A 21686-nucleotide genomic window follows, 5' to 3' on the forward strand; every position below is an offset into this window, starting at 1 on the left:
AGGACACTACAAACGGAAAATTACAGGCCAGTGCCCCTGATGAACACAGAGCAAAAATCCTCAGCAAAGTGCTAGCAAACCACATTTAACAACATGTTTAAAGGGTCGCTCACCACAATCAAGTGGGATATATTCCAGGGTGGCAAGGATGGCTCAATATTCACACATCCGTCATCACAGCACACACATTCACAAAATGCAGAATAAAAGTCATGATCATTATAATAGTTGCAGAAAAAGCATTTGACAAAATTCAACATCTGTTTATGATGAAAGCTCTCAACGAAGTGGGTCCAGAGGGAACATATGTCTGCATAGTAAAGGCATATAGGAGAGACCCACAGCCAACATCACAGTCGAAGGGGAAGACCAGAGCTTGCCCCAAAGTCAGGAACAAGACAGGATGTCCATCTTCACCACTTTTATTCAACATAGTCCTGAGTGTTTTTTAGCCACTACAGTTAGAGAAGAAAAAGAAAAAGCATCCAGATTGATATGGAAGAAGTAAAACTTCCTCTATTTGCAGACGACCTGATACTGTATATAGATAGTCCTAAAGACTCCCACCAGAAAGCTGCTAGAATCGATAATGGAATTCAGTAAGGTCACAGGATACAAAATTCATCCGCAGGAATCCTATGCCTGTTGGCCGTTGCTGGTCTTCTCTGGAGAATTGTCAGTTCAGGTTGTTGAATCTGGCGTTGTCATTTTGCTCTTGAGCAGTGGGGATCACTTGGCCTGTACCTTCCATATCTTCATGCCCTGACCTGGCTGCCTTGCACGTTCTCTGATCCTTAGCGGGGTCCTTCCACCCTGACTGTTCCCTCCTTGTCATTCTGCTCCTGCCACCTTTTCCTTACTCTCTGAAACGTACTCAAACCCAGTTTTGGCACTTCCATGCAAGCCTTGGTCCCACCAGGTTCCGACAAGCCCTTCCCTGACCATCCAGCCAGGTGGGCTCTCCCTCTGTTGAAGCCTTCTAGAGCTTCCTGTCCTGTTGCTTTGGGGCAGTTGGCAGAGCATGCCGTGCATTGGAATAGGTGTTACACACATGCTTGCTTTATTTTAGCTGAGCCCCATTCCATTCCCTAGAGGGGGAGGAAGCATGCCCCCGGAGGACTTTATAGAAAGTGCCCTGATGGACTCTAAAGAGGCAGGAGCCTCAGAAAAAAACATGTGTGTGCATATGCTGTACAGATGACAGAGCTGAGCTTCCAGCCCAAGTCTGCTCGGCAACAAAAAGGACCCGGAGCCAGCAAAGTCTCTATGCACAAGCCGCTGTTAATCCCATGAGAGAAAAAGGAGCAGGACAGGGTCAGGGAGGGGAAAGGTCAGTGACCAGGGTTTGGGTTGGAAGAGACCAGCAGGTTTCACAGAAGGTCAGGACTGTGGTCTGAGGCGGGCTCTGCTGGGTTCTGGCAGGCACAGGTCAGCAGGTGTGTGCCGGGTTCAGCTCGCACTTCTGCAGGGACTCAGAGCAGCTGTTGATGGCGGGGGGCCGGCCTAGCTGGCAGTATGAACACCGCTACCCTGAACACCCCGTTCCCAGCCCTGGTATGTCCTTGGCAGCAGTGCTATGTGAGAGCTTCATCCATGCTAAGCTTCAGGTCCCCCAGAAGTTCCAGGTGGCTTTCCAGAGGCCAAGGACCGGCAGAGGAAGGCTGCTGGGCACAGCCCTGAGTTGGACATGTGGTGTGGCTCATGATTAGTGCTGGTCTGTCATGCTCCCTGCTAGAGCCTAGAAGGGCTGTTCTGTGGGCCTCACAAAATCCATGCAGGTTCTCCACCTTGTGATCTTTGCCGCCTTCTTCATGAGGCTCCCCACACCTTCCACTGCGGTCAGATCTCTGCAGCCTCCAAGACCCTGCCTCATGCCCTGAGCCTTAGCAACCTGCTCTGTCTTGATGATGCTACAGAGCATCATCTGATGGTCCCTGTGTCCCTGGGAGGGTTCCAGCCAGAAGACAGCTAGGGGGCCCCATGTGTACCTCTGGAATGTTCCTGGCTGGCTCAGCCTGCTCTCATGTGAATCCAGGGAAGCTGGCAACCTGGCAGGCCTTGGCTCTCCAGCGGGAGTGGAAATGAAGTGGGTACCTTGGTGCTCGTAGCAGCTAAACTGCTTTGCTCACTGCCTCTGACAACAGCTCCATCCTTCCTGGCTTCTTTCTGACCCTCTCTCCCTCCTCCATTTGTCATTATGCTGGGACATTGGCTCTCTAACCCGGCAGATAGGTAGGATCGCCTGGATTCTTTTTTTTTTTTTTTAAGATTTTATTTATTTATTTATTCATGAGAGACACACATACAGAGAGAGAGAGACAGAGGCAGAGAGAGAAGCAGGCTCCCTGCAGGGAGCCCGATGTAGGACTCGATCCCGGATCGTGGGATCATGCCCTGAGCCAAAGGCAGACGCGCAACTACTGAGCCACCTGGGTGCCCCGGATCACCTGGATTCTTGAAAGAAAGATTAAAAGTTCCTAGTCTCTGTCCTTGGAGATTCTGTTTAGGTGTGGACGGGCTCTGGGAACCTGATGATTTTATACATATAGATGAGCCTTGAACTACTTGGGGGATAGAGGTGCCAACCCTACATGCAGTCGAAAATCCATGTGCAACCTTTGATTCCTGCAGACCTAACCTGCTGATGGGCTCCTGGTGACCAGAAGCCTTGCCAATGATGTGAACAGTTGATGCTCACGTATTCTGTATGCTATTTGTGTCATGTACTGTGTTCTTAGAATAAAATAAGCTGTAGGAAGAGAAACATTAGGAAAGTCTCAGGAAGAGGGGGGTACGTGTATGGCACTGTTCTGTAGTGAAAACATTTCTGTATAACGACTTCCATAGGACAGACCCATGTTGTTCAAGGTACACACAGAACGTCGGGAGGGATGGATGACGGACATGCGGGGTGCTGGGTGTTACATCCTTCTCTGTCTGGCTCTGTACGTGTTGGATTTTCTAGAGTGCTCACACATTTCTTTAGCAATCAGAGAGGGGATCGATGTCATTCCAGAGTGGAACCCAGACTCCCGAGGGGTCATCTCTTTCAGGGACCATTCACCCTCTTCACTGTGTCCTTGTCTCCCACAGGCGGATTGGATCTCATCTTCATGCCGGGTCTCGGCTTTGACAAGCACGGCAACCGCTTGGGCCGGGGCAGAGGCTACTACGATGCATACCTGAGGCGCTGTTTGCAGCAGCAGGACGTGCCGCCCTACACCATGGCCTTGGCCTTCCGAGAGCAGATCTGCCCCCAGGTCCCTGTGGACGAGAATGACATGAAGGTTGATGAAGTCCTATACGAAGAGTCCTCGACATAAAGCCTGATGCCTGCCCCTGACATCAGGGTTTTGCCCCAGAGAAAAGCTAGAGACTGTCCCTTCTCCCTGGTCGGGGCATCAGTGTAAATATGGACTGCTGGCTTCCTACCTGTAAAACACCTGATGTTAAATCACCCTCCAAAATCAGTGGTAGATTGTGAATGAACATGGGGGTGGGGACCACATGACCTGCAGCCATCTCTCTGGTCAACGTGACAGGCGTGTTCCTGCAGCACACGCCCCTTGTTTGTGAAGGGCTGTGGTCTGCCCTGAGTGTGAGAGCAAGGTGAACCCAGCCGCTTGGACATGGTCTCGGCAAGTCCCGTCGTGGGCCTGGTCAGCTTTTGGCAGACGGCTGAGGATCTGTCCATGTGTTTGTGTACAGGGTTCCCCCAGAATATTCTAGGGCTTCATCATGACTTTATCTGCTCACCCTGAGATTCTGTGTCCGATGCTTTGTAGCTTTGGACGGTTAGTGGACTGGACCCTCAGATGATTTAAATGCTCTGCTTCTGTCTCTGCTGTGCCGTGTGTCAGTCAATTATGAGTTGACGATCTGATATTCTGTCTGTTAGTGATTGTTTGTTTGCTTGTGGTGTCTGCTTTGGAAATGAAATGTGCCGTGGGCTGCACGCTGGCAGATGGCATCACAGCGAGGGAGTGGTGATTTTGTGCGGCAGGTTTGCTCGTGACCAGAAGCCCATGAGATTTCCTGGACACTGTGCTCCCCCCCGCCGCCCCGCACTGCCTGCACCCGGTCCTGTGGCATTTGCCATCCAAGTGCTGCTGACATCCATTCCTTACCAGGTCCCATCCCATCCTGTCCGTCTGTCCTTGTGTCCAGGCTCTGGCATCTCTGGGCCAAGTGAGCAGGCGACTCTCATCTGGCCTCTGCTGCCTGCAGACTGGCACTTTGCACTCTGTTCCCCAAATGATCTAAGTGACCTTGTGGAGCGTGAATCCGACGGGGCAGCAGCCCTGCTTGGAGGCTTTCAGGGGGCATTGGGGGCCTCCCGGGGAGTGGGGAGTGGCTGGATGCTCTCCTGTAGGAGGTCCTTCCCCCTCGCTGATGGAGATCTCCCCCCTGAGCAGCATGGGTGTCTCTTGCCCCTTGCGCCTTGTGGGCATGCCTATGCCGCCAGCCATGGTGCCCTTTTTCCTCTCTAGCTGAAGCTTCCATCTCTCCTTTAAGACTCAGCTTAGGGTTACCTCTTCCGTGAGGTTCTCCTAGAGGCTCCTGGGCAGAGTTAGTGTCATTGCACTTATACAAACAGCCCTGGTCCACATCCTCCTGTCCTCCTGCCGTACGCATCCACTGTGAGCTCCAAAGAGGAGGGATGATGCTAGCATTTCTCATTCTTAACAAACACCTGCACATATGGCTGGTGTCTGAGGATCTGTGTGAATGAGTTCATTGAACATGCAGAAGTGTTCCATTTAAGGCATGGATCCATGTTCTCTCGATAATAGCATATGATTTGGTGTTCTGTGTGTAAAAGTAAAAAATATTTTAAAATGTGCGATTCTGAGATTCAGGAAGGCCAGAGGGGTACAGGCCTTCCACCTGGCAACAGTGAACACGGTGATTAGGAATGAGCAGTGACCCATTGTGCAGAGGGTGTCGGGAAGGAAAAAATCCCCGACGATGCAGGTAATGCCCATTAGGGCATCGGCAGAGGCTGAATACAAGGCCTTAAGGCCCAGAAGCGAGCCAGCGTGGTCTGGGGCCTGGACAAGGGGACAGTCTAGGTAGCAGCTCTCAACAGAGACGGTTCTTTGTACTGGGGAGTTGGAGATAGAGCAGAGCCCCAAAGTCTCTCTTCGATTCCTGCCCTGCCCTAGCATTGAGTGTAATTTGACAAGGTAAACTGTGGAGTCTAGTCCACCCAGCAGATGGTAACCAAGAATGTTTAGTCACCATTCCCACTAACGTGGGAGCGATGCGTGTTTCCAGGTGTGGATGGCTCCATGCAGAAGCCGAGGTCCTGGTCACGGTTCTCCGTTTTTTTCTTCCAGAGATCATTGAAATTCAGTTTGTCAAGCTGCATTTTAATCATGCGCTTGCACGCTCATCTCTTCCTCACGGGCACATGCGCTGCCAGGTGTGGGGCTCACTGAAAGCCCCCAGCACAAAATAAATAGTAAATTCTCGTGTGCAGGCTGCCCTGGCTGTGTTGTGCCCTCACTGTTGTTTATGCCGGCCGCTATCTGCTGCCCTTTCAGCTTTGTCTCGGGGCTGGGTCATTCTAGAGCACAGTGTCATTGTGGTTGCGTGACCCTCCCCCTCGGTCCATGCTCGGCCTTGTGCACACCCCACTTCACGCATCTCATAGTCATCGTCCCTCCTGGCCTCCTGCCCTCAGAGGGGTGAGCTCTCATGCCTGGGAGCCCCCTCCCCAAATGTAGGTTTCTATGCCTAAAAATAAACAACAAATTCTTTTCTGGATAACATTTTATGCACAAGTGAAAGAAGAGGAGACGGTTAAGACGGTCTGTTACCTGTAATCTGGATGTACTTAATTTCTAAAAGGGAAAGCAGTGATGGAAAGTTTTTGGAAATGTACTGTTTTTGAAAACCTTATTTTAATTCCCTTGGAATGATTGAAACGTGTGGTTTTTTAAGGGCTTTTATAGCTGAAAATGATACCTTCCAGAGATAAGCAGATCCATACGGAAGCACGACTGCACTTGTTAAAATTAAAATTTCTGATGCTGTTTAGTAATTTTGCAGAGGTCTTTTTTTTTAATCGAAATCGGTCTAGTAAATACCCATGTTCTTTTTTTAAATAAATTTACTTTTTATTGGTGTTCAATTTGCCAACATATAGAATAACACCCAGTGTTATCAAGTGCCCCCCTCGGTGCCCGTCTCCCAGTCACCCCCCACCCACCTCCCTTTCTACCACCCCTAGTTCATTTCCCAGGGTTAGGAGTTTCTCATGTTCTGTCTCCCTTTCTGATATTTCCCACTCATTTTTTCTCCTTTCCCCTTTATTCCCTTTCACTATTTTTTATATTCCCTAAATGAATGAGACCATATAATGTTTGTCCTTCTCCAATTGACTTATTTCACTCAGCATAATACCCTCCAGTTCCATCCACGTCGAAGCAAATGGTGGATACCCATGTTCTTGATGTGGATCATTCCTGCCTATTAATCAGAAGACGCTGCACATTTATTTTGTTAGCAGATGGGTTCAAAACCTATTGGAAGTCTTGAAAGGTTTTAAACCAAGCTAGAAAAATTTTGCTTCCAGGTTTTTCGGTTGCACAGATGTGGAAGTGTTTATAGATGCCATGCATCGTCTGTGACAGCAGGGTGATCACATAATGATGAGAATTTTCCAAATCACCATTTCTACTGTGCACTGTGTGTATCACAAGACATTCCGTCCTGTCTCATTGATGGAGCATGCCTTCTACCCACAAGATTCAGATAAGGTGTATTTATTCCGTGGCAGCACATGCCTAGGGGGTGGGCCACAGAAAAGTCAGAAAATGTGGAACAGTCACCTTTGTATAAGAAATACACGCAAACTCATCTTGAAGCTTCCTGGCTCTTTTAGAGAAGTATTTTACCCTGAAATAGAAAAATGTAGGTGAACCAAAATACTTTTCATGAGTCTCTCCTACCATACAGTATTGTAAATACTCTGTTCATTTCAAGAGCTCAGTGTGATGGAATCATGATACCGTCCATCACATGGTGCATTTCTTGTCTGTGAACTACGGGGTGATGCTGTGGCTGAGCCTTTCATGGTGGTCCACCCTGCCCTCTGTCACAAACACGTGCCAGCCAGAGGAATCCCATCCCAGCTAGGCATACATCATTTGTCCTAAAACACTGTTAACATGTTGACAGATTTTGAGGCACCTGTCCTCCTCATGACTTTAATGCCTTTAATATCTCCACTTTTCATTCATGCTTCTTGTGATGATTCTCTAAGCAGGGATGTGCCAGAAACTTCTGTCCCCTTACCCAACTGCCCACTTTGAGAAACGTATCCCTGAACGTACTTCTTTGGGTTGTGTTTTTTCCCCTGTTACCCAGTAAAAGATGTTTTTTTTTAAGAGTTTTATCCCGTCAACTGTTTGATGAGTATGTCACCCATAGTCCTGCGGCAGGAAGAACAAGTATTTTGTAGATGGTGTGCACCTGTTTGTGTTTTGCTCTTAAAAGACTTATAAACATTTATGATTATATTTAGTGAACATTGTTGAAAATGTGTTGGAATTAGTATTTTATAATGGTAACTTACTGGAAACATTGTGGAGGTTTGCCATCTTCTGGGTCTGTAGCCTCTGCTAACCATGGTGGCTTCACAGTTTTCATTAAATAGGAAGAGGCTCATTGTTAACTGTGATGAGCACAGATTCCTACTACGGAGTATCTTCATGAAAGTTTCTGATTTGGAAGCTCGCTTCTTGGCAGATGTTACTGTTTTTCCTTGTTGTAAGGCTGGTGAGTAGCTTTTATTGGGAGTAGAAGTATCAGCTCCTGTTGCTCATTCCCACTTGCCTCCTATGAATCATCTTCAGTCTGCTGTTTCTTTGCAAGAGTCTTTTAAAGCCACTTAGGCCATTGAAGAGGGTTGGCTCAATGAGAGCTATGTAGTAGGTAAATCCACATGCCCTGGAATAGAGGAGATGCAGTACACTCGCTACACTGAAAAAGCAGCATGGGACTTCTGATGGTAGGTGCAGCGAGGGTCGATCTATATTTGAACTTTCAGCTAAAGTTAACTTATTGTCTTGTCAAGATAAAAAAGTAAATACAAATAGAGATTCTAGTTTCTTCTTCCTAAACCCCAGCAGTCCCCTGGCCTGCTCCTGGGGTGTGTCCTTCCTGTGGAGACCACTGCTGGGCACCTGGCCAGGTGGGTTAGAGGGCTGGCTTTGCTGGTCCTGCACGAGGAGGTCCTGCCTAAGCTCCTCCTGACCCTGGGCTGGCGTCTTGTCTTCAGCTCACGTTAGTCTGTGACCCCTTCATCCTGTCTTCGTCTGGGTGCTCTGCTTGGGCAATATTTGTGTTGAAACACCAACTTGAGTTGGGCCTTTAAAAACAGCATGGGGGACACCTGGGTGGCTTAGTGGTTCAGCATCTGCCTTTGGCTCAGGTCGTGATCCTAGGGTCCTGGGATCAAGTCCTGTATCACTGCCCCCCCCTTCCCTGTGGGGAGCCTGCTTCTCCCTCTGCCCATGTCTCTGCCTCTCTCTGTGTCTTTCATGAATAAATAAATACAATCTTTAAAAATAAAAAATACACAGCATGTTACAGAACACTGTCACCTAGGAAACAATAGACCCCTCCTGGCTCTTCCCCTTCAGTCTTCCCCACCCACCGACTGGGATCTGCCCTGTGGGTGTAGTGAGGGATTTCTGGGACTGGATAAAAGACCAGAAACATTTTCTCAATCTCACACTTCTCTTTGCATTTTCTCCCTCTTCCCACCACCAGTGGTAGCTCTTCCGTCTTCATATTTGTGGTTTGTTGTGACAATAGATCACGTGAACACCAATGGACAAGATACCTGCAGGAGAATCCACTGTTTCATGGTTTTGATTATTATGTGTCCTGCGAATATCTTCTTTATACTTTGAATCTTAAACATGGTACATTTACAGACTGTGCTTTCATAGCAGACAGTTGTCTCAATCAATGGTGAGTCAGATCCCAAAGAGTTCACTCTGCTATAAATGGCCAACATTTATTTGGTTTATCACTGAAAATAATCTCTTCAGGACTGAAATGGAAGAAGTGTTTATTTCCTCCTCAGTTTAGAGATAAAGGATACTGTGTTATTCTGGAGATCTGGGTTGGGATACTTGTGGACGTTGATAGCGTGGAAGAGATACATTGTTGTAAGTCCTAAATTTTTCCTGTGTCTCAACTCTAGGGATGTGATAAGATAGCAGATGTTACTCCCTGAAATGATGCTGAATACAAGAAGCAGTGGACAGTGGAGAGTAGTGTGGTCACCTCCTCCAGCCTGTCCACCACACTGCCCCACGTTGTCATGAACCATTACTTGTGTCACTTGCCTTCTTAGCAGCGTTGGTTGTTTTGCTGTTGCTCAGCAAGTAAAGTGCAAATCCTTGGCATGCACGCAGGACCCTATCCATCTCGGCCCGACTTCCCTTCATCTCTGTCATCACAGTCACACACACACACACACACACACACACACGCCTCTTACCCCTCAGATCAGTAATGCTCATTATGTCAGGACCTGGTATTTCGGGTAAGAGCTAGATTATACAACTGGATATTAGAGTTAGTCTGTCACAAGGGAAGTGTGTTAGCAGTGGATGGTTCAGTGATGGGAGATTTCAGGCACCAGGATGTCCCAGAAAGTATCAGCCTATGGACAGATTGCTTGAGAATTTGGTTAAAATGCAGGTTTCTGATTCGGTAGGTCCTGAGCACACCTGAAATTCTGCATTTCTGACCACCTTCCCGGCGATGCCGCTGCGGCTGCAGGTGAGCTGGGCGCTTTGAGAAGCAAGGGTCTGAGCTGTGCTATACACCGTGGTAGCCCACGGTCACAGATGCTTCTAAAATTTAAATCGATTCAAAGTAAATTTAAAATTCACTTCCATAATCATATTAGCCACATTTCATGTGCCTACCGTACTGAGTAGTGTAGAGGTTAAACATTTCCACCATCACGGTTCCATTGGAGAGCACAGCTCACCTGCTTAATCACCTGCTAGATTAGGCCATCAGAATCCCTAGGGGCAGGAAACTGGAAGTTTGCATTTAAAACGAGCACTGTGTGTGTGTGTGTGTGTGGCGGGAGGGTGGGGGTCTTATGCATGCTAGAGCTATAGGAACAGATTCTACAGGAATCGGGAATCTGAAGTCCAGAGAGAACTAGAACGTGGGAATAGGCAGATCTATCACAGGCAGATAGGAAGGAGGCAGATCAGCTTAATTTGGAATGTCCTGGCCAGCCACCAAAACCCTATGCAGCTGTCTGCAGGGACCGAAGGTTCACCTGGTGGAGCTGACCTGCGACATCAGAGCTGCATTGGGTTGCTCAACCCAGCGATATTGTCACGTGTGCAGCTGGGCCCAGGTTAGGACAGTCTCTGGTCCCCTCTGCCTTCTGGTCTACCAGGTGCTAGCATCTGCTGAGGACCTGGGGCTGCATTGTTTCAGGGATGACTCCAGCTGGCGAGCACAATCAGGACTTCATCGCTGTCTCCTCCTCTCCTTCCTCCTCTTCCTCCCCTTCCTCTCCCTTCTTCCCCTCCTGCCTCCTCCTCTTCCCCCTACTACTCCCCCTTTCCCTCCTCCTCCACCCATTCTCTTTGTTCCTGGCCTCCTCCTCCTCCTCCTCCTCCTCCTCCTCTTCCTCTTCCATTTGCTCCTCACAGAACCCTGGAAGGATGGGGGCATCCACACTTCAAGGGGCGGCTGTGAGCAGCACAAGGTGAGGGTCAGTGGATAATTTCTCTCTCAATCTTGGGGCAGATGGCTCCACGGTGGGTTCTGCGTGGCTCCCCAGGGGTATCCAGGCTGGCAGCACCGAACCTCTGCCCATGGCGTGATGGGCTGCTGTGACCGTGGGTGAGTGACTGAGCTTCCTCATGTCTCTGTAAGGCCATTGCCTCTCAGGTGTGTAGTGTGAGGTTGAAGGAGACCGTGGATAAATGGGTAAGCGCTCACCAGAGCACCTGGCACCCACAAAGCCGGACAGATGGTGTAACTGTGGACCCACTTGGAATCGGAGGAAGTCTGTGAAAGCCTCATATGCATGATCAGGAATTCTCAGTCCCTTCCTGCCATCCTTCCTCTGGTCATGAGTCTCTGCAGGCCCTTGAGGTGACCGTCCACCCTCCAGCACACCGGGGTCCCGTGGCTGCCGGGTCCTAAGAGCTGTTTCCCAAACTTCCCCCGCTGCAGAATGCACAGCTGTGAGCTCACAGTGTGCCCTGGAGCTGTCCTCTGAGGGGTGGGGACAGGCTGGTTTGTGAACCTCTACAGAATCACCTCTGTGGCTGGTCGGAAATGCTGATTCACAGGCCTTGCCCAAGTTGACCAAATCAGTCTCCAGTGGAGAGGCCCTAGGACCTGCATTTGCAAAAAGCACACATCCCTGCCCCTGGACTCACGTTCTGGCCCAATTCTCAGAGATTCTGATGTCATTGGTCATTAACAAATAATACAAGTAAATAATAAATAAAATTTAATGTTTAACTTTTTTTAAAAAAGATTTTAATGTTTGTTTTTGGTTCTTAGCAGTTTTGCTACATGTTCTTAGATCTGGTATTCTCTGTATGTTTCCTGTTGGGGATGCACTTCTTATATTTTTGGTTTGATGTCTTCTGTCAGTTTTGGAAAATTGTGATGTAATACAAATCAATTGTGTCCTGCTTGCCCTTTCTCCTCCATGGCCCCAGCATACCCTGTCCTGTCCTGTGCACTCCCCTGCCTCCAGGATTTCCCATCTGTTGTTTCTTCTTCTCTCTGGTCTTCCAGCCTGGGTGTTCCCTACTGACCTATCTTCACAGTCACCGATCCTTTCTTCAGCTGCACCTTATTTGCAACCAAACCTACCCACAGAGTTCTTGGTTCTAGTTATTAGATACTTCAGTTCTAGAGTTTGTATTTGATCTTTTAAAATACATTCTCTTTGCTAAAATTCTCCATCTAGCTTTTCATTGTCTCAGACATCTGATAATTCGAAAAGGGGGGTGTCCCTGGGTCTATTTCTATGTCTGTTTTTTTCTCTTGGTTCTGAGCCTTCCACATCTCCTGTTGTGTGGTTTGCTTATTGAATGTCAGGTACAATATGTGAAAACCCAGAGGTGACTTGAGGGTTTGGATGATGCCATCTTTTTCCTGAAAGGATGCACTTTTGCTTTTGGAAGTGAGGGAGGGGAAGAACATCATAATGAGTCTGGGATTGAGCAGATTGGAAGCCAGGCTTTGGTCTTTGTGCAAACTGGTATGTTTCTGCTAGGCTTTGGATCCTGTCTAAAAGCTTGGGTTGCACGCCAGGCTCCCCCTGCCCACCCTGAGCCCAGCTTTGCTCTCTCAGGGGTCAGACTATAATGGCTGTGCTTGGCCTCACCACCTCTTGGCTGCTGGCTCTGTTTTTGTCCCTCTTTCCCTTGGCTTCTTCGCTGACCAGCTCCGACAAAGCACAGCTTCTCAGCTTTTAGGCTTTTTCTCAGAATCAGCAGATGCTTCAAGGTGAATAGCTGTGCCGAATTATCAGGTTCACCTTTGTGATTTTCTTCTGAGATCTCTCAGCTGCCTTAAGAACTCCCACATTTTATTGCTCTAGGATATTTTTAAACAGATTTTTTTTGAAACTCAACATTTTTTCATAGTTTCTGTTTGTTCTTCAGAGAAGAGCTGATCTGTGTACATTATTGGCCATAGGCAGAAGTGGAACTCCTTGGTATTTTTTTTATCTCCTTTTAATTTTAAATTAACAAAATTTTAATGTGAGAAATGCTAGACAAAAATCAGGTCTTTTTAAAAAATATTTTATTTATTTATTCATTCATGAGAGACAGAGAGAGGCTGAGACATAGGCAGAGGGAGAAGCAGGCTCCCTGTGGGGAGCCTGATGTAGGACTCGATCCTAGAATCATGCCCTGAGCTGAAGGCACATGCTCAACCACTGAGCCACCCAGGCATCCCCCAAAATCAGGTCTTTGCCCAGTCGTAAGAAGCACCTGAGGCCCTTGTTTAAAAATGCTGATTTCCTGGTCCTACCCTAGGCATATTGAGTTTGAATCCAGGAGAAACACCTGATGATTTGTAGTTCTAACAAGTGCATCCAACAAAGGTGTCCTTGGGAAAAGTTGAACAGGTGGCTTGTGAGTTTCTTAAGCAGGAATGTTGTACTCTGGTGGCCTAAGCATTCCTGTTCCCCTGGGAACCCACCTACCCGGTGAACCCTCACAATTGGTGGGAGGGAGCCCAGTTGTGCTGATAGGCTTCCTGCATCCAGAATTACAGTGTATCCTGCACCTCCAAGAGCTGGAGCTTCCTTTGCTGAATTATTTCCAATTTCTTCCTGAGACATTTTAATCAGAGATGAAAAATGATTGGCCTTTGGCCAGCATTTCAGTCTGAGAGGAAGTGATGTGCCTCTGAGAGGTACAGTGATTGCAGTGGCTTTGGTGCAGAAGGCAGAATGATGTAGCCGCAAGGGACCCAGATTCCAGGCATTGGGGTGTGTCTTGGGCACATGACGGTCCAGAGGTTGTAGAGGTCCCTCGCCACCTCCCACCCTCCCTCCGTGAGTGTAAGCTCGGTTTTCCTGTGTGACATCCTCCAGATAACTGGCCACAGGCCTGCAGCGTGGCTCTGAACCTCTCTGCAGACACCCTCTCTAGCCCTTGCTGGCACCTCTGCTGTCCCATGTATTCCCCACCGTCATGCTGAGTCCCCTGAATCTTTCCTGCATGAACCTCATCCCCTCCCTCCCTTCCTTCCTTCCTCCCTCCCTCCCTCCCTTCCTTCCTTCCTTCCTTCCTTCCTTCCTTCCTTCCTTCCTTCCTTCCTTCCTTCCTTCCTTCTTTCCTTCCTTCCTTCTTTCCTTCCTTCCTTCTCCCTGTTCTGAAATTGGAGCAGGGGCTGTGGTACCCTCTCCCTTCCCTCCCTGCGACTCGCTTACACAGATTAACTTGCTCAGGGCCACGTGTTGCTCAGCCAGGAGGGCCGAGTTGTCACACGCCCTCTTTCTGGCCCACGTGGCGGGACCTCGGGTCTCTCTGGCTGTGGAGGGCGGGTCCAATGGGAGGTCTCTCATCGTCCCGCTCCACCTGCTCCCCAGGTCGGGAAGAAAACAGTGAGGCGTGCCCAGGAGAAACAGAAAAGACACACAAAGGTAATTCATAAACAAAGAGACACAGATAGTGCCAACTAGATGAGAAATGTTCAGTCATGCATATCATCGAAGAAACGCAGATTGGAGTGTGCGAGGGGTGAAAGCTAATGGGAGCAGTAATGTTGGGTTTGGCTGCGATGCAGGGAGATCGCACTCTCACATGCTGCTGTGCGAGTATGAACTTTTCAGTCTTTCTGGAAAGTATTTTGGCAAAACATAGCAAAAATCTTCTAGTTTAACATGACTTTTGACGCTGCATTTTCACTTTCCGTGAAATAGCATAAGCTGTTTGCAGAGTGTCGTGCTCAAGGACCTTCAGCCTGGGGCTGTTTGCACAGTGGTGACTGTGGTGTGAGTGTGGATTGCAGCCACATGGCAATGGCGGGCTGGTCATTTATACCACTGGACGCTAGGAGGCTGTTAAAAGTACTGTTGACAAATGTTTAAAGAGGAGGAATGTTCAAGTTCTAGAATTAAAAAAAAGCAGGTTACAAAGTGGTATGTCACAGTGTAATTCCATTTTGTGAGGAAAAAACCTTATCAATTGCATTTTGTAGGAAAAAATCAATGGAAAAAGACATAAGATCCTGTTAGTGTGACTGTGTCTCCGTTTGCTTCATCGTACACAGAGATCTGGGAAACGACTTATTAAAACAAGACAGAGAGAAAGCAGGCCGTCTGCTTACTGGCGTGTAGAAGGAGGGTCTGCATCCTGGGCCCGGGGTGGCCCCGGCGTCGTGTGAGGACCGGCTTCCTCGCCTGCAGAGCCAGCGGTCCTGGTCCCATGCAGGTGCAGTCGCATGTGCTCGAGGACTTCCCGATCACAGACCTTCTTCTGTCTTCACAACAGCATTGCAGCCCTGGGCAGAGGACATCAGCCTTTAGGAGGCCGCTGGAGATTCTGTTGTTGGCTCATGATCGACAAACCCATTGTGTATTTCTATGCTCCGCTGCAATGAAAAGCTCCCCGTGGGTCACAGAGGCAGGGGTTTGAGGGAGCCAGAATGGACAGGTGAGTTGAAGCTGGCTGGGACCTGGGCGCAGAGGGTCCATGCAGTGCATCTGGGTCATCACCAGGTGAGGGCGCAGAGGTTGCTAGCAGCCCGGGCAAGATGAAGGAGGCCGGGCAAGAGCTGGAAAGCCAACAGGTGGCCCTGAATTCAGGGGCCATCCCAGGAGTGGTGGCCTTGCCACAGGAACTGCATAGGGTCCTGGTGGCCAGACACCGGTGGGTGGAGGCTGTGTTAGAGAGTGGAGGCTGGCTGGGCCGGGGAGAGACTTGGGTTCTGTTTCTCAGGCCGGGAGCAGGCATGGCAGGAGTGACCGGGGAGCCCAGAAACAGAGACTGGGCACGGGACTCGTGTGCTGGATGCAGGGCCACACTTGTGCGGATAGGAGGCGGTGGAGGAGCGGTAGCAGATGGGCGTAGAAGGGTGAACTCGCCCAAGTGAAAAGCAGGCACTTAACTCCTGCCCATTACTAGCTCCAAGCGTGACCTTTAATGCTGATGCACACCACGAGGCCATCGCTGGCATGGGGTCTCTTGTTTGCACAAACACTTATGTCTAACAAACGAACAACCGCACAGCCTTTCTGCCGTGGGGCCTCTTCTGGTTCCAAGTGTGCCCTGAACTGAACCCCTCGGTTCTGGCAGAGGCGCCACGTGAACCTGCATGCTGACTCTTTCATCACTGTCCTTTTAATTACTGCACGTACCCGATTTTATTATCCAATTATGGGCAAGATTAAAGTTCGTCAGACTACTTGTTTTATGTGAAATTCCTTCATTTCCGAAAGATCAGAGGAACATTACAGAACAAATGAAACCGTCGGTTTCAAATTATACAGCTTGATTTATCACCGATCCTCCATAAACAGCAGCACCGGCTCCGAGCGTCTCCCCAGCATAATGGGCCCGTGTATACAGTGTACTGTATATCTTTTCATTTCAGCCCTGGAAAAAAACACGATATATCCCCAGAGGGAGTCATAATTTCACGGAATGTATAGGCTGCAGGCTCCAGGGCGCCCAGCCAGTTTGTTACAGCAGATGGATGAGAGCCCACTGTTTCATGAAATTGCTTTTGAATATTTGCAGAATGACCTTTCCCCACTCCATCTCACCAAAAATGCATTAACTCCTACTACACATGATGGAAAAACGCAACGTGGAACGCCTCTCCCGTGAGGCCCGCCTGGAACACCACATCCTCTTCTGCGACAGCTTTCTGGACATGGTCCCCACCATCAGAGACGCCGTCCCCTGGCATTCCGTCCCAGAAAGGAGAGGGGAGGGCACACAGGCACCCGCGGGGTGACACGGCCTGCAGCATGCAGCCAGCAGGTGCATTTCCATGTCCCTGGAGCTCGTGGTGTATGTCCTATTATGGTCTGTGTACCCTTTCCCTTGGATTTGAGCAATCTGATCCCTATTTCCTGCTCTTCATTTGGGATCTCCTGATGGAGCTCCATGCCCACTCCTCTTCTGCGTCTTCAAGGGCATCTTGCCCTTGGTAGGGGGCCCATGTGTCGGGGGAGGGGGCAGTCAGGAAGGCAGAACTGTTAGGAGGCTGTCCACATATGTATTTGGTTCTGTTATAGGGTCAGGACTTTGGTTTCTCCTCTGGTGTGGGAGCGTGAAGTTCGGAGGCTGGCCCTAGGGGAGGTGACCAAGGACGGGCTGGGGACTGCAAGGATGAGCTGGAGCCAGCTCCGTTCTTTGCCTCTGACTGTGGTGCCGTTGCTCTGCAGAAGTCAGGACCCTGGTCTGCAGTGAATTAACCATGCCTGGCCCAGGAGCTGGGGAAGTTCAAGAGGGATTTGGGGAGGTTGGGTGGCGGCCAGCCTGCTGCCACATTGCACCAACAAGCTGGGTCTGCAGGTCAGTGAAGTGCACGTGGGCAGAATGGCTGCTGTTTCCACCGGCTGCATAGACCTGGCACCGTGCACTCGCCTGGCCTGGCCCAGTGCAGCCTAAAACATGGTTCCACTCTAGAAAGTCACCTCGCCCACCCTGTCTACTTGGCGCCTCACATGTCTCGTGATACCACTTACTCTCCAGATACAGACAATGTATCTGTGTTACGTGAGACAGCCAAGCCCACATGCAACCAAACTGTCACTAACGCATCCCCAGAGTTGGACATAAAGTCCCTCTTTTTGTCTTGGGATAATGTTTAGTTTTCTCTTAGCTGATTAAAACTCTGCCTCTGGTGTTTGAAGGACATGTGCATATATATATATATATATGAGATGTGAGGTTAGGTGGTATTGACACATCTTATGTAGATGATAGAGGGTTGATGGAGGGAGAAAAATATATTTGGTTTGTCTACCCAAACGTTTGTATCAAAATAGGAAAGAAGCATCTATATGCATTATAGTTTCATTTCTACAAGTCGCTAGTGGTCGTAGCTGGTCTTGGTCATTATCTTCCACTAGATCTGCTACTCACTCCATGTTCCCTTTGCCTTCCGTGGGCACCCCAGGTGGTGGGCCGAGGCCGGGATTTGGTGAACCTATTTTGTAAAGGCTCAGGGAGTAAACATTCGGGCTTCAAGGGCCATATAGTCACTGTCCTGCCTGCTCAGCTCTGCTGTGCAAAAGCAGCCACAGACAACGCACACACCAATGGCTGTTGCTGTGTTACAATAAAGCTTTATTGACACAAGTAGGTGCAGGGCCAGATTTGGCCTGTGGGCTGTTGTTTGTTGACAGCTGCCCATGGCCCTTAGAATTGTATTGGTATCATTTTCCAAATAACTTTGATCGCAGGACGTAGGAGACCCGGGAGGCAGCCCAGAGAACATCCTGCGTTGCACACGCTTGTCCTTCGTGGCACAGAACCAACCCGTTGTACCCTTGATAGTTGGTACCAGTCATCTCAGTTGGGACAGGAAGCCCCTGGGCTGTCGATTCAGTGGGAAGAGGAGCCCAGGGTGCTGATTGACAGTGTTACCTTCTAGGTCAGCAGAGTCACTGTCATGTACCCTGGTGGAAGCATTCTTCCCTTGGGAATGAACGCCTCTAAACCTGGTTCCTAATGGATTTACCACAGATTACAGGGAGAAGCCCCTTTCCCCCTGGAGAATACAGCTCCCCAGAGGGAGCTGCTGGGCCCTGACCAGATCGGGAGAGCTTAGCATGCCTGCATCTTTATTCGGTACACAAGCATTTATTGAATACCTACTGTGTGCCAGGCAGGCATTTTTCTCATCATGCCCTCCCTGGAGCTCCCGATCTGGCCGTGGATGCACATCAAACAACTCAATAGATGCATAATTGCAAATGGATGTTATGTCAGAGACAGCCGAGAGGCTCCCGTGCTTGGGGGCCAGGGGATGCCTCTCTGAGGAGGTGACTTTCAGGGAGTTGCCTGAAGGATGAGAAAGATGCACTTGTGCTGCAAGCAGCCCAGGAAAGGGCTTTGACAAAGGCCCTGGTGTGTTCGGTGCAGTTTGGCTGGAGTCCTTGCCCCACGGGGAATGTGGTACAGAAGCTGAAGAGTGAGTCGGGAACGGGATTATGCAGGGCTGGGTGCCAGGAGGCGTGGATGCGGCTGCAGGTGCATTGGGCAGCTGTGGAGAGGTGGTAGGCAGGGAGGCGGCCTGCCCTGGCGAGGAGATCAGGGAGGTCAGGCAGGGCCCTCCCGTCTGCACAGGGAGACATGAGGGTGCTCTGGATCACCGTGGTGGCCACGAGAAGACCTGGGTTGAAACATGGGGCCATATTAGAAGGTGGCGTGGACAGCACTTGCAGATGGTCTGTTGGTGGGACGCTGGGAGGTGGGGTGAAGGATGCCTCCCCGGGTGTTGGGAAGGTGGTGCTTCTGTGACAAGTGCACATACAGGGAAGGTTGGCTGACGAGAGGGAGGGCAAAACACTTAACAAATTGTGGTAAAATAAACACAACACAAAACGCATTCTCTTCACAGTGTGGAAGTGTGCAGTCCAGGAGCAGGACGCACGCGGACACTGCTGTGCAGTCGTCCCCACCTTCCATCTCCAGAACTTTCTCATTTTCCCACACGGAGCTTGGTCTCCATCCAGCACCAATCCCCCATTTCTGCCCCCCCGGCTCCTGCCATCCGCTCAGTCTCTGTGAGTGTGACTGTGGCAGGGACCCCCCCTCCCGTAAGTGGAATCATGCCACCTTCATTCTCTCGAGATTGCCGTGTTTCCCTCAGCGTGATGTCCTCAGGGCTCTCCTGTGTGGTGGCAGGTGCCAGGCTGTCTGCTCTCTTCGGGGCTGAATAACATTCCACGGGGTGGGGGCCATCGTTGCTTCTCTGTTCATCCACCAGTGGACACTTGGTTGCTTCCATGAATGTGGGTGCACAGGGATCTGCTTGAGACCCTGCCTTCCCTTCTTTGGGTGCCCCGGAGGAGAACTGCTGGATCATATGCTAATTCTTTATTTCATTTTTGGAAGAGTCTCTAGACTGTTTTCACAGCGGCTGCCCCATTTTACATTCCCACCAGCAATTTCTTCACACCCTTGTCAACATTTTTTATTTCCATTTTTTTTTTTAAATAACAGCCATTCTCATGGGCATGACGTGCTTCTCGCAGTGGTTTCGATTTACATGAGATGAACCTCTAAGTGTGGACATTGAGGCTTGAGATCCTTCTGAGCCGTCCCCGTGGTGGTATCAGGCACACGGCATGTATCTGGGGCCGCGTTGCAGAGGAGAGAAGGGTTAGCATCCTTGGCACGCAGGTGATCGTGTGGCCCAGCCTGGGGGAGGATGCAGGGAAGAAGGACACCAGATCGGGTCTCAGTGGAAATCCACCAAACACAAGTGGGCAAAGTCGGGGAGAGACAGTAGCCCCTGGGGAGGAAGAGCCAGTGCTGCCAAGGAAAGGCAGGAGGAGAGGGTGCTGTAGGCCAGAGATGGAGGCGACCCCTGTGAAAGATTTGCTGTGAGGCCAGTGACCGTGGGCAGCAGGGGCACCAGACAGCGTGCCACCACAGAGGGGTCTGTGGGGCCTGGGCTCCAGCCGGGGCGCTCCAGCCCCCAGAGGTAGTGGTCCTGAGAGATCACATTACTCATTTCTGCATTTCCAGCCTGCAGGCAGAGGAGCCTGTTTCAGGTGCATGGAGGATGGCCTTCGGTGATGCCCACGTCTCCTCTGAGCATGGAGAGTGGGTGAGATGCCAGGTCCAGCAGAGTAGAGCTCCCGCAGACGTGTTGGCTTAGCTGACTCTGCAAGTCCTGTTATCTAGAAATGTATGTCATTCGGGGCTTGCATTGGCCGATCTAACAGTGACTAAAACACATAGGAATTAGTTTTTCACAGATCACAAGACTCCTAAGGAAGCTGATTCAGGACCAGTGCAGCTGAGCCTAGGGTTTTGTTTGGTTTTTTTTTTTTTTGGCTCTCTGCTCTGGCGTTCTTAACATGTAAGCTTTATCCTCATGGTTGCAGAATGACTGCTCCTCCCCCCGCCATCACTCTCACATTCCAGGCAGGAGGAAGACAGAAAGGCAAAGGCACGGGCATATGCTAGCTGAGTCAGCTTCGTTTTCCCTGAGGCCACACACGGTAGATTTCTGTTTGCCTCTCTCTGGCCAGACATGTTCACCCGAGAAGCATTTTAAATTGGACACCTTGCCATGTTGCACAAAATCAATGTTCTGTTACTAAAATAGAACATTGAGGGAAGGAGAGAATGGGTTTTGGTGGGGCCACTAGCATTGGCTCCTGCAGCCAGGAAGACAGAGTTGGCGGGTGGGGCCAGCAGAGAAGGGACACCCAGAGGTGCTCATTACAGAACCAAAATGTCACATCAAGAATCTTTAAACGGGGCTTGAACTATTTTCACCTGTTTTGACTCAGCAACTACTCCAAATGTCTCTTTCTTTACAAATTCCCAACTCATGAGACCATAGCATTTCCCTTTATTCATAAACAATTCTTTCTGGCTGCTAAGGAAAAAAAAATAAGATAATTTGAAAATACATAATTATCCAAAGACGATATTAATTCTACTTCCATGTCCCAGCAGGGAACTCCATCCTGGAGAATTCATGAATGCCTGACCCATAGAATTGTAATGAAAAAAAAAAAAGTCACAGGAGACCAACATTTTGAATTATTAATTAGATGAGGGTTTCCTGGGCTCTTTGGGTTTAATTACCCAGAAGACGAAGAGCAGACAGAGAGAGAAAAGACACAGATTTAAAGGAGCTGCGGTCTTGGGCACTGCTACACGGCACCCCCTTTCTGGAAGGCGGTAGCTGTGGGCTCCAGGGCAGAGACTCCCAAGAAGGGGTCTTGGGAGCAGGAGTGAAGGAGTGAGTGAGAAGGACCCTGCTGTGACAAGGAGAGCGCCAGCTACGAGCACCACACCACGCTCCATCCCGGTGCGTGAGTGACCTGGGCGCCCGGCAGGTGGCAGGTGCGGGGCTTCCCTCGGCGCACACGCGCGTCCGGAGATGCCCAGGATCTCAGCCCGGCTCCCGGAGCCCCGCTGTCCTGAGGATTCTCTGGGCTTCCCGAGAGAGAA

At 49.8% G+C, this 21686-nt stretch overlaps 1 protein-coding gene across 5 annotated transcripts in view; it reads left to right on the top strand.

The window, feature by feature from the left end:
* The window catches only part of MTHFS (methenyltetrahydrofolate synthetase), a 34033-nt gene extending 27987 nt beyond the window's left edge, over positions 1 to 6046 (top strand). For all 5 annotated transcript variants that reach the window (XM_026000078.2, XM_026000087.2, XM_072737489.1 and 2 more), the window contains one exon: positions 3094 to 6046. In XM_026000078.2, the coding sequence (XP_025855863.2) occupies positions 3094 to 3323 (230 nt within the window). In that variant the 3' untranslated portion in view covers positions 3324 to 6046. The remainder of the gene's footprint in view (positions 1 to 3093) is intronic.
* Positions 6047 to 21686: the final 15640 nt, after the last annotated feature.

This window comes from Vulpes vulpes, chromosome 14, assembly GCF_048418805.1.
Source record: "Vulpes vulpes isolate BD-2025 chromosome 14, VulVul3, whole genome shotgun sequence".
In the NCBI taxonomy this organism is placed as follows: Eukaryota; Metazoa; Chordata; class Mammalia; order Carnivora; family Canidae; genus Vulpes; species Vulpes vulpes.